The 16,016-nt window shown below is 40.1% G+C and overlaps 1 protein-coding gene across 11 annotated transcripts in view; it reads right to left on the bottom strand.

Moving 5' to 3' along the window:
- Nucleotides 1–14,633, bottom strand: part of TPM1 (tropomyosin 1) — a 52,292-nt gene extending 37,659 nt beyond the window's left edge. For 4 of the 11 annotated variants that reach the window (XM_073619127.1, XM_073619122.1, XM_073619126.1 and 1 more), the window contains exons 1-2: nucleotides 14,374–14,629; nucleotides 12,655–12,780 (exon numbers count right to left, since the gene is read on the bottom strand). In XM_073619127.1, coding sequence (XP_073475228.1) covers nucleotides 12,655–12,780; nucleotides 14,374–14,487 — 240 coding nt within the window. In that variant the 5' untranslated portion in view covers nucleotides 14,488–14,629. Of the gene's footprint in view, nucleotides 1–12,654; nucleotides 12,781–12,979; nucleotides 13,106–14,373 lie in introns of all 11 variants that reach the window. The other 7 variants (XM_073619135.1, XM_073619138.1, XM_073619129.1 and 4 more) reach the window with 4 other exon arrangements.
- Nucleotides 14,634–16,016: the final 1,383 nt, after the last annotated feature.

The following is a 16,016-nucleotide window of genomic DNA, read 5'->3' as shown; positions in this document are numbered from 1 at the left end:
ACAGCCGCCTGCACCATTTATGTCTATGGGCAGCTGTATGCAGCACCAGGACACCCAGGCACCAAAATATGAGTGTTTTCACTGCATAGGCGAAAGTGCTCATGTGCATGAAGAATAAAATGCATGTAAACTCTAAGGCTGCATGCACATGGGTGTATTCAAATATTCCCATATCGGCTGGCAGTAAAATCCAGGGTAATAAAATTGCTCACTTTGGTGGATAATAACACACGTTTATGCACATTTACGTTTCTATGGCATTTAGAAACATTTGTGCATTAACTCATTCAGGGGTCTAGCATAGTCATTTATTGTAGCCACTACAATTAATTTACCATCATACGCACGCATGCCTTTATAGGCGTTTAAACATGTATGTGTGTAAATTAGGCCAGTAAGCTCCTCTTCCAACTCAGCCTTGTGACCTCGGTATTGATTTTTATTTCCAAGCCTTGAGGAAGTATCAGTGAACGGCAAGTCCGATGACATTACCACACTTGTGATCTCCTGTGAGCTACAAGTCCCTCTTCCGCGGTGGCAGATGGGGCTTGTAGTTTATTAATTCACCCCTGTGAATAAATGATGCTTCTGTGCAAACAAAGCCACATACAAAATCAAATAAGGACTCGAGCCAGCAAGGAGAAGAACCCCTGGATTCACAGATTGTCTTTGTTAAAACCATGAGAGGACCTCACCACACCATTTAAAAGAATCAAGGTATCAGCACATAGTGGTAATGTGGATACTTTTTTTACCCCTTTTTTATATATTTTTAAATAACTTTCAATAAATTGAACTTTTAAATATATTACTATAGTGGTTATTGTGCCAATAAAGTCCCAAGCCCAAACCTCTCCTCCTTTACTCACAACACCATTGTTGTAAAGCAGTTGACCCCAAACTGCGGCCCTGGGGCCTGATGTGGCCCTTGGCCTGCCTATATCTGGCCCTTGAGGCACTATTCCACCAACTTAAACAATCGATGGGGTCCTATTCCTCCCACTGCCACCATCAATGGGGCACTATTCCTCCAACTGACGACATTGACGAGGCACTATTCTTCTCATTGATACCAACAATAGGGCACTATTCCTTCAATTCAAACCAATGATGGGGCATTGTCTATGCTTACTGATGTCGGGACATTTTCAGTTCTCACTGGTCACAGTCCGGCCCCCTGAAGTCTGAAGGACAGTAAACTAGCCCTTTGCTTTGAAAGTTTGGAGACCCCTGTTGTAAAGCATACATAACAAATAATCTCGCATAAGCTGATTTTCATTCAATGCATTTCTTGGAACAATGTCCTCTTTTTCAACGATCATCGAGGGTAAACATGGCCTCAGGGTTTGTGGTCAGTATATGCCCAATCATTGGTATCAGTGGAAGAAATAGAGCCCCATTGTTGGTGTCAGTAGGAGGACACCAACAAGTGCCTCATATCATTTTGAAGAATAGTGCTTCAAGATCTGGATAAAGGCCTGCAAAGGGCTGCACCCCTGTACTAAAGGATTAGAGCTTGTTCAATTTGATGGGAAATTTTCCCTTACATTAGTGAATGTGGGGGAAATTCACTTTACGAGTAAAAGAAAATAAAAAAAATTGGATAACAGAAGTCAGCAGAGCATCACCAACAGCACTAAGCTTTTAGTAAATCAACATCTTTTTTTTTATATGTTTGCCAGTCCTAGACCTTGGATTAAAGTAAGAGACATTGCTTTCACTTCTCTCTCCAATTCTAATTATATATTTGTCTTTAACTGAAAAAAAACGGCATTAACACATGGCAAGTAGGAAGAAAAACACTTCACCTCTATTCATCTTGGGTTATTAATATAGACAGGCTTAAGCAAGCCCTACATGGATCGAAATTCAGAAGGGACCAGTCGAATTTCAATCCATGTATGGGTTTGTAATTTGTTGTATATCAAGAAAAATGCAAAAGGAGATTTGAAGACCCGAGGTGGATGAACATATCCATCATTAGGTGGGCTGGAAGAAGGCCAGGACAGAGATCCTGCAATCAGAGCCCTCAGGAGAAGTCAGGGCTGACTCAGTCCACTTATATCCAAAATATCAGTTCTGGGTGGTGTGATTAATTAATTGATCACACAAGTTAGGAGAAAAGGTGACAATGGCATCAGACACTCAACAAGGAACAGATCTCAAGAATGAGTTCTGCTAATGTCTCACCAAGCTTGAGCACCTTGCACACTAGCAGAACCAGCCTCTAACTCCTTCCTTGGCAAATGGATGGGTATAGTGTACAAGCGGTATATTAAAATATTAGGTAGTGTATGGCCACCCCAAACGTGGAGACCTCCTGTAGAGAATTCATCTGATACTTATTCCCTTTTATAAATTACATGTACAGGTATACCGATGCCAGCCCACACTTTGCAACCTGAAAATTAGAAACTTTGCAGTTGCATTTCATATAATTTGTCTCCTAGGCAAACTGTGTTGTGTCTATTCAAACAGAGCAGGTGGGGAAAAGAGGAAAAACTGGATAGGTAGTACAAGCAAGAAGGAAGAATAGAAGTACTCAGGTTATTTACCTAGCAAAATTAATTACTAGGGAAGTTACTCAGAGCAACCAACAATAAACAAATGTGGCTGTCTATATACTATTTGATTGATTCAATAAAAATGTGTAAAGTATTGATAAAGTATCAAGTGGCTGCAAGGCTCAGGTTATGTCTATTATCATTAACTAATTTTGCCCAAATAATGAAAACATATCTAGCATCATTGTAGCAGTTACAGTGAATGTTTTCAATTATTTGATCTCTAGACAAATAGAAATCATTTGTATATTGGAATTCATAGATTTCTCAAAGTAGCAATCTGTAGCTAAGAATTGCAAATTTGAATTGATTTATGTATCTGGATTATTTCTTCAACTGGGCTAGTTATGCTTTGGTTCAAACAGTGGCACCGCTTGTGCCCGCAAAAACAGAGAATGGCAGTTCTGTGCCCAAAATCATAAAAAAAAAAAAAAAAAAAAACAGCATAATGCAAAAACTATTTCACTTCTTACTGTATCCTAAGCTGTTTTTTTTTCTCTAAAGAAAAGGAAATTAAGCTTCTTTGTGAATGTTTTGTGCGTAATGTCACGCAAGTCAGGAATAAAGACTGGAGCAGTACCCTGAGCTCTCAGAGCAGCTATAGATGGCCATAAATGGCCAGATTCATCAATTGCAATAACTGGTCTGTTTCTGAGCACATGGGGGTGATAAAGAGCACCTCTAGTTACTGGAAGTGCTTCTTCCTGCACAGGGAGTGGGGCTCAATCCTTCACCCTGCTATGGAGAGAACCAGAGCGTCAAATGACTGCATGAGAACCACTCTCACCACAGGGCAATTATGTGGATATCAGCCCACCAATAGCCACCATTAGTAACCAGGGAGAAAATAGTATAAACTCAGTAAAAGTTCCTGTATATGGAAACACACATATAAAAAACATGACATTAAAACAATAGGAGGAGCTCCATCTTCCTATGTAGGGACCCTAAAATTTGGTGTAGCTGTGCATGGTAACCAATCAGCTTTTAACTTCAGCTTGTTCAATTAGGCTACTTTCACACTCAGACAGCCTGATCGTTAGCGGTAAAGCGCCGCTAGTTTTAGTGGAGCTTTACCGGCGCTGTGCATGCGGGAGTGGGGAGCTTTTAACCCCAAAGAAGGGGTTAACAGGGGTTAAAAGAGCCCGAAAAGCACCGCTGCCAAAGTGCTTTGCAGGAGCTTCGGCAGCGCTGCCCATTGATGTCAATGGCAGGGGCAGTTCAGGAGCAGTGTATACACCGCTCCCGCATCGCCCCAAAGATGCTGCTTGCAGGACTTTTTTTCCTGTCCTGCAAGCGCACCGCCCCAGTGTGAAAGCACTCTGGCTTTCACACTGGGAAGGCATGAGAGGCGCTTTACAGGTGCTATTTTTAGCGCTAAAAGGCCTGAAAAGCACCTTCAGTGTGAAAGGGGTCTTAAGCTTTGACAGTAAAATCTGAAAGCAGATTGGTTTCTATGCAGAGCTGCACCAGTTTTTGCACGCTCCAGTTTTAGTAAATCTCCCCCTGTGCCAATGCATTGTTTCTCTATAGACAGATGTATACCTTTCATTATGTGTAATTAGCTAATAATGCATTTATTGTACATTTTCTATGATTCTGTATACCTAGCAAAATAAAGACTATATTTAAATTTGCCCCAAGTGCACCAGTGCTTATTTCAGAAGCATATGGATTGGCACCCTGCCAACACATAAAATTGCTAGCTAGTGCTAGACTATGATATATAAAGGCTCTTAAAGTGTATTTCAAATTTGAGACATGTAGTTGGGGGGGGGCGTAAAAATGTATGGTAGAGCTGTGTTTTTACCGCCTTCCAACCATTCCCCTTAAGCTGCAATAGGCAACGGACAGGAGTGTTTGAATGCTGCAGTTGCAATGCTTCGCTTTGCATCTGCAGCAAAATCTACTCGACATGTATTGGTGAGCGACAAGTCTGCTGAACGTGACACATTCAGGCAAACACCCCACAACCACGGTTGCGGTGTGTTTGTCAGAAGAAAATAGATTAAATGAGGATAAAACAGGCAGTAAGGAGGCATCACATCAACTCCTCACCACCAGTCAATTGCCTCTGAAAATGCAGATCGGGCTTCAGAGGAGAGGTAGATTTTTTTTCATTTTGGATAGAGTAGGGAAGGTTATAACTCTTACCAGTTTTTCTGCCATCTGTGTCCCATTGGTGAGATTTTCCTTCACTTCCTGTCCTATAGCGATAACAGGAAGTGGGAAGAAATCTCTCCAAAATGAAGAGAAATCCCTGATTGTCACCAGGGTCACCAGAACCAGTGTTCCCTACTCTATCCAAAATGAAAAAAAATCTTCCACTCTATTCCTTATCTAGTGACAACCACAAATGTGGGGTTTTCTTTAATGTTTCACTTTCAGTGACAACGGTAAACAAGACAACTAGAAAAGGTGACTCCTCCTAAAGCTGGCCATACATAGTACAATTTTCTTGTACAATTTTCATGTAGATTTACTAAAACCATATAATATGAGGTCAAACCTAAACACTTTCAATTTGTATGCAATCAGGCAGGCCCTTGCACTACATAGTTGAAGGTAAATATAAAGGAAATTGAATAAGAAAATTGTATAATGTATGGCCAGCCTAACAGGGGTACAGACAGCAGTAAAAACTGACAGGCGTTCTAATCCCTCTCCATTCTATCCAAAACTAAAAAAGGAAGTTTCAACTTTAGTTATACTTTAGGATCTTTAACCATTTGTTAGGACAGCCAGTGCGCACATCTAGTTTACAAATGATAATGAAAATCTGCCAGCACAGAACTCCCCAGCCCCCTCCTTAACATTACATAGAAGGGGAAAGAAAAGTAGGATTTTTAAGCAATTTAGCTGCAAAAGTGGAAATACACTTTAAACTTCCTAGAATCAGCCATATACCTAGAAATATTTTATATTTTAGACATTGAACACTGTTACTCTAATTTTCCTATTTTCCTAAAATGAAATTAAGTTACTTATTTATGGTGCTGTTAATAGGTCCATACAAATACAGTATAGATTTTATATATTTATATAACTGTCAAATGAATAAAATGTAAAATATAATCAAAGTAAAATCTTACTTTACTGACTAGTCCACAAAGGCAGTGTACAGCAGGCTTAGGAAAGCTGATGGTAAAGATTAAAATCGAATTGTACAGATTTCCAATATTGATTAATTAGGCTCCTCAATACACAGGGGATTTTACAATCAGATTGTAATATGTTTGGCCAGCTTAACATAGCTAGTTACAAGACTGGTCACTATATTATTATTACTATTGTTATTATCATCATATGGGATTTATATAGTTTGTGCAGCATTTAAAATGCTCTGAAGCACAGGAGCGTCAATTTGCTAAAGGAGTAGAGAAAAATGGATGTTCACTTGACTGAGTAAATATGGTGAAACTGGGTTCACTTTAAATATCCAATCGCGTGCAAGGGCAATAAAATAAAATAAAAAGAACTTTAATTTCAATGTATTTCAATTCAAACAGTCTCTACAGTTTTAGTAACTCAACCCCTATGCAGGGGCGGACTGATAACTCATGGGGCCCCCGGCCAATAGGAGATTATGGGGCCCCCAGGCAATCAGAGATTATGGGGCCACACAGTATACACAAACACAGTATACAATCACACAGTATACACATACATGTACACACAGTATACACAGACAGATGTAATAAAAACACAGATTTATACATACTGTCCCTGGTTTTACTGAGGCTGGCAACCCTGATGGGGCCCCCTAGTGGCCCAGGACCCACGGGCAGTGCCCGAGTTGCTCAATGGTCAGTCCGCCCCTGCCCCTATGTCTGTGTCACTTTTTGACACTCTTTGACTCTTGTAGAATGCCCTACAGGTTAATAAGTGGTGCAATATACCTTCTAGCCATTAGAGGGTGCTAAGTACTGCTTTATAACCATTAACAGTTCTGCAGAAGGATAACATCACTGACTATTCATATCTCTAGTTTAGGAGGAAATCACAGTGGGGGAGATTTACTAAAACTGCAAGTGCAAAATCTGGTGCAGCTCTGCATAGAAACCAATCCGCTTTCAGGTTTTATTTTTAAAGCTTAATTGAACAAGTTGAAGTTAGAAGCTGATTGGCTACCATGCAAAGCTGCACCAGATTCTGAGAGCTCCAGTTTTAGTAAATCCCCCCAGTGTAACAATACAAATTGTTACACATTCACAAAAACTAATATATGCATTTCTCTTTTATAAACTAGATGTAAATTATAATGGAGTATATGAAACCATCACTGACTTATCAGCCTGACTATACGAATGCAGACTACACATGGGCAGATCTGTCATCTAATTGGACAAAGATAGAGGATCTGATCTTCCTCATAACAGATGCCGCTCAGATATAGCCACCACAGTATTCCTCCCAGTATGCTTTGTTTTTAATGTATGCACAGTGATAGAATTAGTCATTTACACTTAAAGAGGAAGTAAACCCTGATGGGTTTTACTTCCTCTTTTGCTTGCTGCAAAGCCTGCAAATGAAAAGCATAATGGGCTAGTATACATCGCATACTAGCCCATTATGTGCCACTTACCTGCAAAAGAATCCAGCGATGTCCCCTGTGTAGGCAGCGTCCATCTTCTTGCCCCTCTTCCTTCCGGGCCGCGGATTCCGGCTCTGTGATTCGCCAGAGCCGCGTGACGTCATTCCCGTGCATGCGCACGGGAGCCGCGATTAACGGCACAGGCTAGGGAAGAAACGGCACTTCGTTTCATTTCTTCCCCGCGCATGCGCTGTTGGAATTTTCAGTGGACTACAAGTGAAATATCTCCTAAACGGCGTTTAGGAGATATTTCCACTACCTATAGGTAAACCTTATTCTAGGCTTACCTATAGGTAGAAGTCCAAAAAGTGGGTTTACAACCACTTTAATAGGAAATCATTGTTAATTGGCCAGTGAACGTTTTCTGTATGATAAAAACCAACCTCTGCAGCCAACAGTGAAAACCAGCATCACCCACAGGCTCTCTTTTGTGCCTATTGTTAATCCTTACTATTATATCTTCCCTTTTATAGGTGTTTGAAGTGATGCCATCGCTTTCTGTAATTAGGCAGTGCACATCTAGACTAAGGCTAGCCATACACGTTTAGATTTTTTTTGGTCAGTCCATGGACTAAGCTAGAGAAAAATCACTGTACATTTTTACATGTTTATAAAATTGTATTTTTTATTTATTTAAAAAAATGGTTTTTTTTTGGTTGGGGGTGGGGGTGGGGAGGGGTTGGGGGTGGGGGTGGGGAGGGGTTGGGCTTCAGGGAAATATCAGGGGTCTGACATCTCACATTTGAAACAGAGAAAGGGACTGAGAACAGAGATTCATTAGTCCCTTCCCTGCAGCCTCATCTGCCCTGGATCCACAAGTGTCAGCAATAAGGCAGTACAGCTGCCTCTCCTGCCCCCTTTTGAACTGATGGGCCCCATACAGAAGGCCTGGCTGTGCTGCCTTATCAGCGGCTCTGACTGTGGACGCCTGATTACCCAAACAGTGACTGCATTGGATTGGATGCAGTTACTGTTCAGACAGTAATTTTCCGCCTGGATCAGTCAATTTTGAAAGCCGGGTGGTGCTGTCAGGGCCATCCACAATTCGAGATTCAGCAAGAATTGGCCAAAATTGGAGCTGTGTATAGTCAGCTTAAGGCAAGGCCTGTTTTACTAAAGTGTGACAAGAGATTAGGTCAATCTGTGATTAAACATCCATTCATGGGTGGGAGAGGCTTTGTTTCTGTAAAATCCCCAGTACATGATTGGATGTTTGAAGTGAGCACAGGTACTCTTTACTTTACGCTAAATACGATTCTCTTCCTGTAACCTCATTGATGAATAGTTTATGCAGCCTATTTCAGGGATAGCATGCACTCTTGCTGGGTGCGTTACTGCGTTCTCCACCCTTGTTCTATTTACACTTGTTCAGTAGGCCAAGTGACACATGAGTGTTCACTGAAACATAGGGAGTTAGTTGTGATTAGAAGAACTCAGAGTAGAAGCAATATAACTAGATATGCAGTGCCAAGTCTGTAGAGAAAGGAATTCAGCAATCAGAATATTTGTACTATCTCACTATACAATCTCTGTACAATCGCCTTTATATTTACCAAACTATGATATATAAGGACAAACCTAAACAATCCATCCAAATAGTAACAATAAAGGCAGTTTGCTGCATTACATAGCTGATGGTAGATCTAAAGGAAATTGTACAATCAGATTGTATAGTGTATGATCAGCCACACAGGAAGACCTTAACCAGAAGTTGTAGTGTATGAGTACCACAGACCTGAGTATCAGTGTCTTTTTATATGAGGAATAACAGTGTGCCTCTGTATTCTCTCCTGAATTTGGACGCATCTTCTTATGCTTAAATCGATCTGTATTTAAAGTCAATGGAAAACTTCTAGATTGGGACAAAGGACACATAAGTACAATGATCGTATTTACTGTCCTTTGTGGACCTATGTGCCATCCTGTGTAATTTTGATTGGAGCTGTGCCCTTTGCTGCATACAGGAAGCAATTACCAGCAGATCAAATGTAATCCACCATGATAACTGATCCTCATACAAGCAAGTTTATTCATACAGATACAGTATATAAAGTATATAAATAAACACTAAACACATAATCCTAATAAAAGACATGTTAAACACCCTCACTTACTCACCTATTTTAAGACTGTCAGCTTTTAATAGCTCACAGTATATTATACAGTATCACACGCGTTTAGACATGGTACAGCCTTATTAAGTAAGTTAGGGAATCAAGCAGTGATCCTTTATACCAGTGGTCATCAACCCTGTTCTCAGGACCCACTAACAGGCCAGGTTTTATGTATTACCTTGGGGAGATGCAGAGTAGAATACTGCAATCACTGAGCATCAAATGATATCACCTGTGATGTATTTCAGTTATCTTGCAAACCTGGCCTGTTAGTGGGTCCTGAGGATAGGATTGATGACCACTGCTCTATACAGTAATCTATAGCAACATGAGTTCAGTTTTACTGTATTTAGATTCATTGAGAAGGGTCTGCAATCGCTTTTTTTTTATAGGTTATGGTTATCTTGCTCTTTGCTTTGTTCAAAAAAAATTAGAAAAAAAAAAAAATATATATATGTAAAATACACATATATTTTACAGTGTGCTATCACTTTTATAGACATTGTATATTTAAAATATGTTATTATTGCAAGGAAATCCTTTCAACGATGGCTTATATAAATTAAGTACTTATATATAGAGTAATGTCTATATAAGTAATGACTGTATATAAACGGCTGCTAATAAAAGATGTTACGTATAACTCATAGTTATACTTAGGCATCTATTATTGACTCCCAGCTAATAAAGCCTCTCCTATTTCTAATTCTGCATCTTTCATCTGTGCATATAGTATAAGTATATGTGATCATGTTTGTTGTCTTAGTGCCAAATCTCAGGCACAGTTTATTCAAAACTTCCCATTCAGGTAATAGGTTGGCAGATGCCAAAGAATAACCTACGTCTATGGAATATTTGATTCACTGCATTAAATTACCTAGCCTTGGGCTTTCCTATAATAAACTAATTCATTAAGACAAGCCTCTGCTCGCTTGTAACATTAAATAAACAGCAATAACTGTTCTCAGTTTAAACCTCCAGATGAAATCCGCTCTCTCAGTCTGGATTCTGCATGGAGAGCGATTTCTAAATAGTCAACATACTTTTCCTTATAAGGAATATCTGTCTGGAATCCATATGCAGCCGCTTTCACTCCACAATACAGAATGTTCCATTGTATCATAGACTGCAAGCTTCAGACCTGTGCTGCCATTACAATGTACACTGAGTGTCAGAACTAAGCTGAACTGACAATAGGCTTCAAAATCACTTTCTAGAACAGCTTACTCCCCAAAACAAATTTCTTGAATTATTCCTAGTGAGCTGATTGCTTTTAAGCATATATTATACCCATCATTTTTTTTTCTGTCTTTGAAATATTTAAAAAATATACTAATAAAATCGGAATAAAACACCTTCCTAGTGTTTCCTGTAAAATGAAAAGTTTTAACTAGAATTGTAAGATATTCTCTAGAAGGGGCTTGATAATGTATAGAGAAGCTCATGCATGGTATACTGAAGGGTCCACCCAGGACCAAGTTATTTAACCTTTGACAGGGAGCAGACAGCTGAGGCTGAGAGTCTTGAGTGTATACCATATAAAGCTCTGAGTTATATATAAACCAAGTGTGTGCCTATCTCTGCACTCTGCAGGAACAGCAAGTATCATCTTCCTCCTTCCTTTACTGTAAGGGCTGGAGTTCTCCTTGGCACATGTATGACAGATTGGAAGAAAGAGGTCACTGCAAAATTTAAATGTCTCCTGTCATCTACAAAGACTCTTGTCTCTGACCTCATCAGCTAACAATGGCTGGGCATCAAAAAGATTTTGCCTTTCAGATTGCTAATCCCATTCCCATTTTTCTTCCATGCTGTCACACACCTTGTAAAACTACACTAAAAGTTGTTCTCTGATGATTGTAATCTTTGGAATAGAGGCCATTTTCTAATTCAGTAAAAAATAAGTTCACAATTACAACACTGAAACATTTTCTACAGCGCATTTACGAAATTGGGTTTTAGGATCTGGGGAAATGAATGAGTTGCTTGCACCACTGAAAATGCAAATTTTGTCCGTTCTTTGAAACTTATTAAAAAATTAATTTTAAGGCCACATTCAAGCCTAGGGATCATCAAAACGAAGGAAACAAATAAGAAAGAACTCCGATGTATAGTTCTACAATCCTGTTAGTTACAATGGTTGTTTAAGGCCTACAAATCTATTAAATCAAAATAAAAGTTACTGGAACTAGCCCTGGGCCTATAATAAAAGAATTATGTATGTATGTGAATCACTAAAAAAATAGACAGTTCACAGCACAGTAAAGTTGTGTTCACTTTAATTAAACAATAATGTTCCAATGGACTGGGGAGTTAGAAACTGAACATAATTGAATAATTTATGTGAAAAGAGCTTTGCTGGGCTATAGGGAACATCCTACACTTTAAGTGTGTCAACCCCATTGTTTTATGATTATATCAAATTCACATGTAACTTTTCATTTCCTTCCTAATTCCATTTTATTACTTATAGTTTTCCAAAACAGTTAGTAAAACAAATTCCCCACCCCCTCCCCTATCTGAAACCCTATAACTCTCATTCAGAAAACAGTGCTGATTCATCATAACTGCACTAAAAGCAGGAAATTGGAGCTGTTGCCCATAACAGCCAATTAAAGCTGAAATCTGCTCAGTTGCTAATGGCAACAACTCCATTTTAGCACACCTTTTTCTTTCCTTGGTTTTGATGGTTAAACCCCAATTTATGTTATCTCAATATCTCAGTAATGATGATCATGGGCACATTATTACTCCTCTTCTCACAGCACGGGCTTGGGACCGGCCATGGCAACGTTAAAAAAATTAAAAATATGAATAATAAACTTTTTTCCTAACACCCCCCAAACTGGGGCAAGGCACAAGGTCCACTTAGCCAACAGGGCCTGGCAGACCACATGACGAGCAGTGGTAAGCAGTCTTCCAATTTCAGGTGTGTGTGTATGTGTACATGTGTGCATAACACAAAAAAAGAAATGCTGTATACAGCACATATATAATATTTAGTATATTGAGTAGTTCATTAATTAGTTAATCATATCAAATGAAAGTCGTCTATCACAATTAAACTTTTCAGTTGTGAGTTAACCCATACTGTGCTGAGATGTCTACTTATTACCAGAGAATACACTAATAGTTCCCTCGAACGGTAATGGGTGAGTTAATGAAAACATTCAACACCTCATTGGGTTACATTTGTTAATACAAGTAAATAGAAGCATATATCATTTAAAACATTTTAGGAATGGTCCACACCCCTATGTGACACATGCAGTGTAATATGGCCAGGAATGTCTGAATAGAACAGGTGCAAAGCTAGTGTCTTAGCAAGAAAATGAAGGGGAAGTGCAATCAATGGTTGGGGACTTTCGTAACCTTAACTTACATCAGTGGCCTTCTTCTCAGCAAGTTCCAACTTCTCCTGGGCATCCTTAAGGGCTTCTGAATATTTGTCCAACTCATCCTCAGTACCCTTCATTTTCTTCTGCATTGCTACAAGTTCATCCTCCAGCTGTGCCCAGGTAGGACCGGTGCCATGGGGGGCAGTGGGTGCACGGACAAGGGCAGTGACGAGGGGGTAATAAGGTGTGGCAGCAGGCAACAGAGGTGCAGAGAGGACAGTACAGAACAGGAACCATGAGGAGAGAGAGAGAGAAGAGAGAGAAAAGAGAGAAAAGAGTTAGGCAGTTGTCACTGGTACCGTCTTATACCTTAGTGGCCTTCTCTTCAGCAGCTAGGAGGCTCTCTTCAGCCAGATGAAGGTCATCCAAAATCTTATCCCTTAAATCCTCAGTCTGCCGCAACTGCTTTTCCATTTGGGCAATCTCATCCTCTAACTAAGTGGGGTTATAATGTTCGGGAACAAGAAAAATAAGGAGATATAAATGTATTCATGTAGTATAGTAACCAATCTATTTCATATAATGTATATGTAGATACATTATTGCAATAAATAGAAGGAGCCAATGGACCTAAAGGGCATGAAATCTGCTCATAAGGAAATGCTTATTCACAAACTCAAAGTAACAGAAATCTAATCAACATATTCCATTTAGAGAAGTAATAAGAGAATGAACTTTGCTTTTTATCCATTGTCGGTTTTGTGAATAAGCCTTTCGCTAAAGCAGGAAGACATGACATTTTGGAAGGCGCTCTTAGTGCAATTTGAATAAGCAGCACCCAGAGCTGAGCTCTCTGTGACAATCACATATTTAAACAAATACAAAGATAACATGTAATTATCAGCTTCAGCAACCAATATTTAGAAAACATTTCTTCCATTTTTTTAAATTTGTCAACATGTTTCTACTGACTATCTATCAACTCGCAACAGTCACACGTGCTGGTAGGATTCATGGGTCCATTCAGTGGCAGTTAGAGCGATGCCATAAAGTGGTATTAAACCCCAAAACACAAATGTATTACATTGCAGATTAACAATTCTTAGATGGAGTGGCTGCTTTAGTTTTTTTTAGGCTTTTCCTTTATTTTCACCTGGTATCTGGACAGTAAGTCTGATCTTTTTTAACTTCCTTTAACAGCTGTCTAGCAAAAATGGCAGTTAGAGGGTTAAAACAAGCCATTTAACACTGACAGGTGACAATGGCCAGCTTTTATTGATTTATGTAAAACCTTTAGTACAAAAGGAAAAACAAACTGTTGCTGTAACTGCTTAAAAACATTAGCTGGAGTTTTGCTTTAACTTGTTAGTGAAGTCCATCTATGGCTGCTAATTCCACCCTCTCCCCAGATTGACAACCCTGCTGTCCACAGGTGTCTCCATTGCTCCTCCATCCGGACCAGACACCCTAAGACATGAAATGCGTTACTAACCAATCTTCAGGTTAACATAAAACAAAACAAACCTAAAAAAAGAAAACTAATGCAGCCACCACATTTAAGGATTAGTAAGCTGCAATGAATTACATTTTTGCTTTTTGGGTTTAATACAGCTTTAGCTTTTCCAAAAAAAAAGTGAACTTAATAGGATGGCATAGGAAATCTCTTGGATAAAAAAAACAGGACTGGCACTTGATGTCCTCTATTGGCACTGCTCTAGGGGGGCTTTTTGGCTTTTTGTGGAGTAGGGAAAGTCCAAGCAGACCTGTTTGCTCTTGTCCTCTGCTCCCTTCTTGTCGGCTTCAGCCTGTTCTGCTCTGTCCAAGGCATTTTCCTTGTCGAGTTTGAGCATCTGCATCTTCTTCTTGATGGCGTCCATGGCTGTTGGTTTGGTTGGGGGCTAGTCACACACAGAGAACCGGGACAAGAGAGCAGGACCTTGGGAGGATGCAGAGAGAGCTTCCTTCTTAGACTGAGCCCTGGGCTGGAGTGCAAACTCTCAGCTGTTCCAGCCTCAGAAATATGTACCAGGGATGGGTGAGGGGGGGTTACACAAATTCCTTAGGACACCCAATACTTTTTTGGGAGCCTTGCCTCTGTGTCCCACTGCTGGCTTTTTTTAAGGCTGTCTCCTTCTATTCGCTGCAGCCAACCATTTGACTGCATTTGACTATATAAGGGGTGTGATGGGCAGAGGCATACATGTCTGGATGGGAGGGGGAGGCTGGGATGGGATGGGGGGGGGGAGCAGCCTGTTCCTATTTCTAAACCTCTAGACATGAGGCTGCAAGGGGAGCTCTCTGCTACATGGGACTTCTCAGGATAACTCCTTCAACTAACTATTATCTTCCTGCAGGGATTAATGGAGCTCCTACTGCTTTCTAATCACTCTGTACAGAATCACACACAGACTGAGAGGGGGGGGGGGCTCCCAGAATATCAGATCCTTTCTATGCTTGTATCATTTATTGATCCTGACATCCTCTTATTGACAGGCACTAGAATGAGAACTTATGGTAAAGAAACTGATTTTTAAAGCACACAATATTAAATCAAAAGCACACCTGCCCACATATCAGGACCCAGCTGCCGTTGGTCACAGTACAGCTGCTTTGTGTCAGCTGTCAGTCTGCCTTTATCGTTACAGAACCAGCCATCGCTTTTAAGCTGGCCATACACAGTTCGATTTTTTTCGTTCAGTTAAAAAATTCTAACAGATTCCTCCCTCCATGCTATACAGCGCAGATGAACAAGTCTCCAGGTGTGGTTAATATGTTGCCTGGGTATAACCAATCGGATGCAGTTGCTGTTCAGTCAAAATTTTCCATCTGGCTCCTTCAATTTTTCAATATTGGGCTGATAGTGAATAGTGTACTGTATGGCCATTTTGATTTGAAGGCTGGGTTCACACTTTTGCGAATTAGATGCGGTTTTCCCTGCATCCAATTCGCATGTCAGGAGACTGTGATCGGCTCTCAATGGAGTCGGTTCACACAGCCCCGGGACGGCTGAAGAGCGAATTTCACAGGAGTCCTGTGCGTTTTCTGGTCCGTTTCAGGTCCGAATTCAGCCAAAAACTCAGATTGAAATCGGACCGGAAACGGAGAACAGGGACGCACCGGACCCCTGCTGTGAGCCGTTCTGCACGACAGTGTGAACCCAGCCTAAAATTTTATTTCACCTTTTCAGAAACAAATAAAAGGTGAATTAAAACTAGCTACAGACGACTCAAAGTTTGGCCAATTTTGCAGGAAACGTCTCAATTTCGATCCATCTACAGGCAGGCTGGTTGTACTATCTCAAGCTATTTCTACTATATATTTAATCTATCAATCGACTGCAGTACAACCAGCCTGTTTGTTTTTTTTCATGCAATCAGTGCTGGATATGGTGTTAAGCTGGCAATAG

This window comes from Aquarana catesbeiana, linkage group LG03, assembly GCF_042186555.1.
Source record: "Aquarana catesbeiana isolate 2022-GZ linkage group LG03, ASM4218655v1, whole genome shotgun sequence".
NCBI lineage: Eukaryota > Metazoa > Chordata > Amphibia > Anura > Ranidae > Aquarana > Aquarana catesbeiana.
The sequence above is the reverse complement of the archived record's forward strand: the minus strand, read 5'-3'. Positions and strand labels throughout refer to the sequence as shown.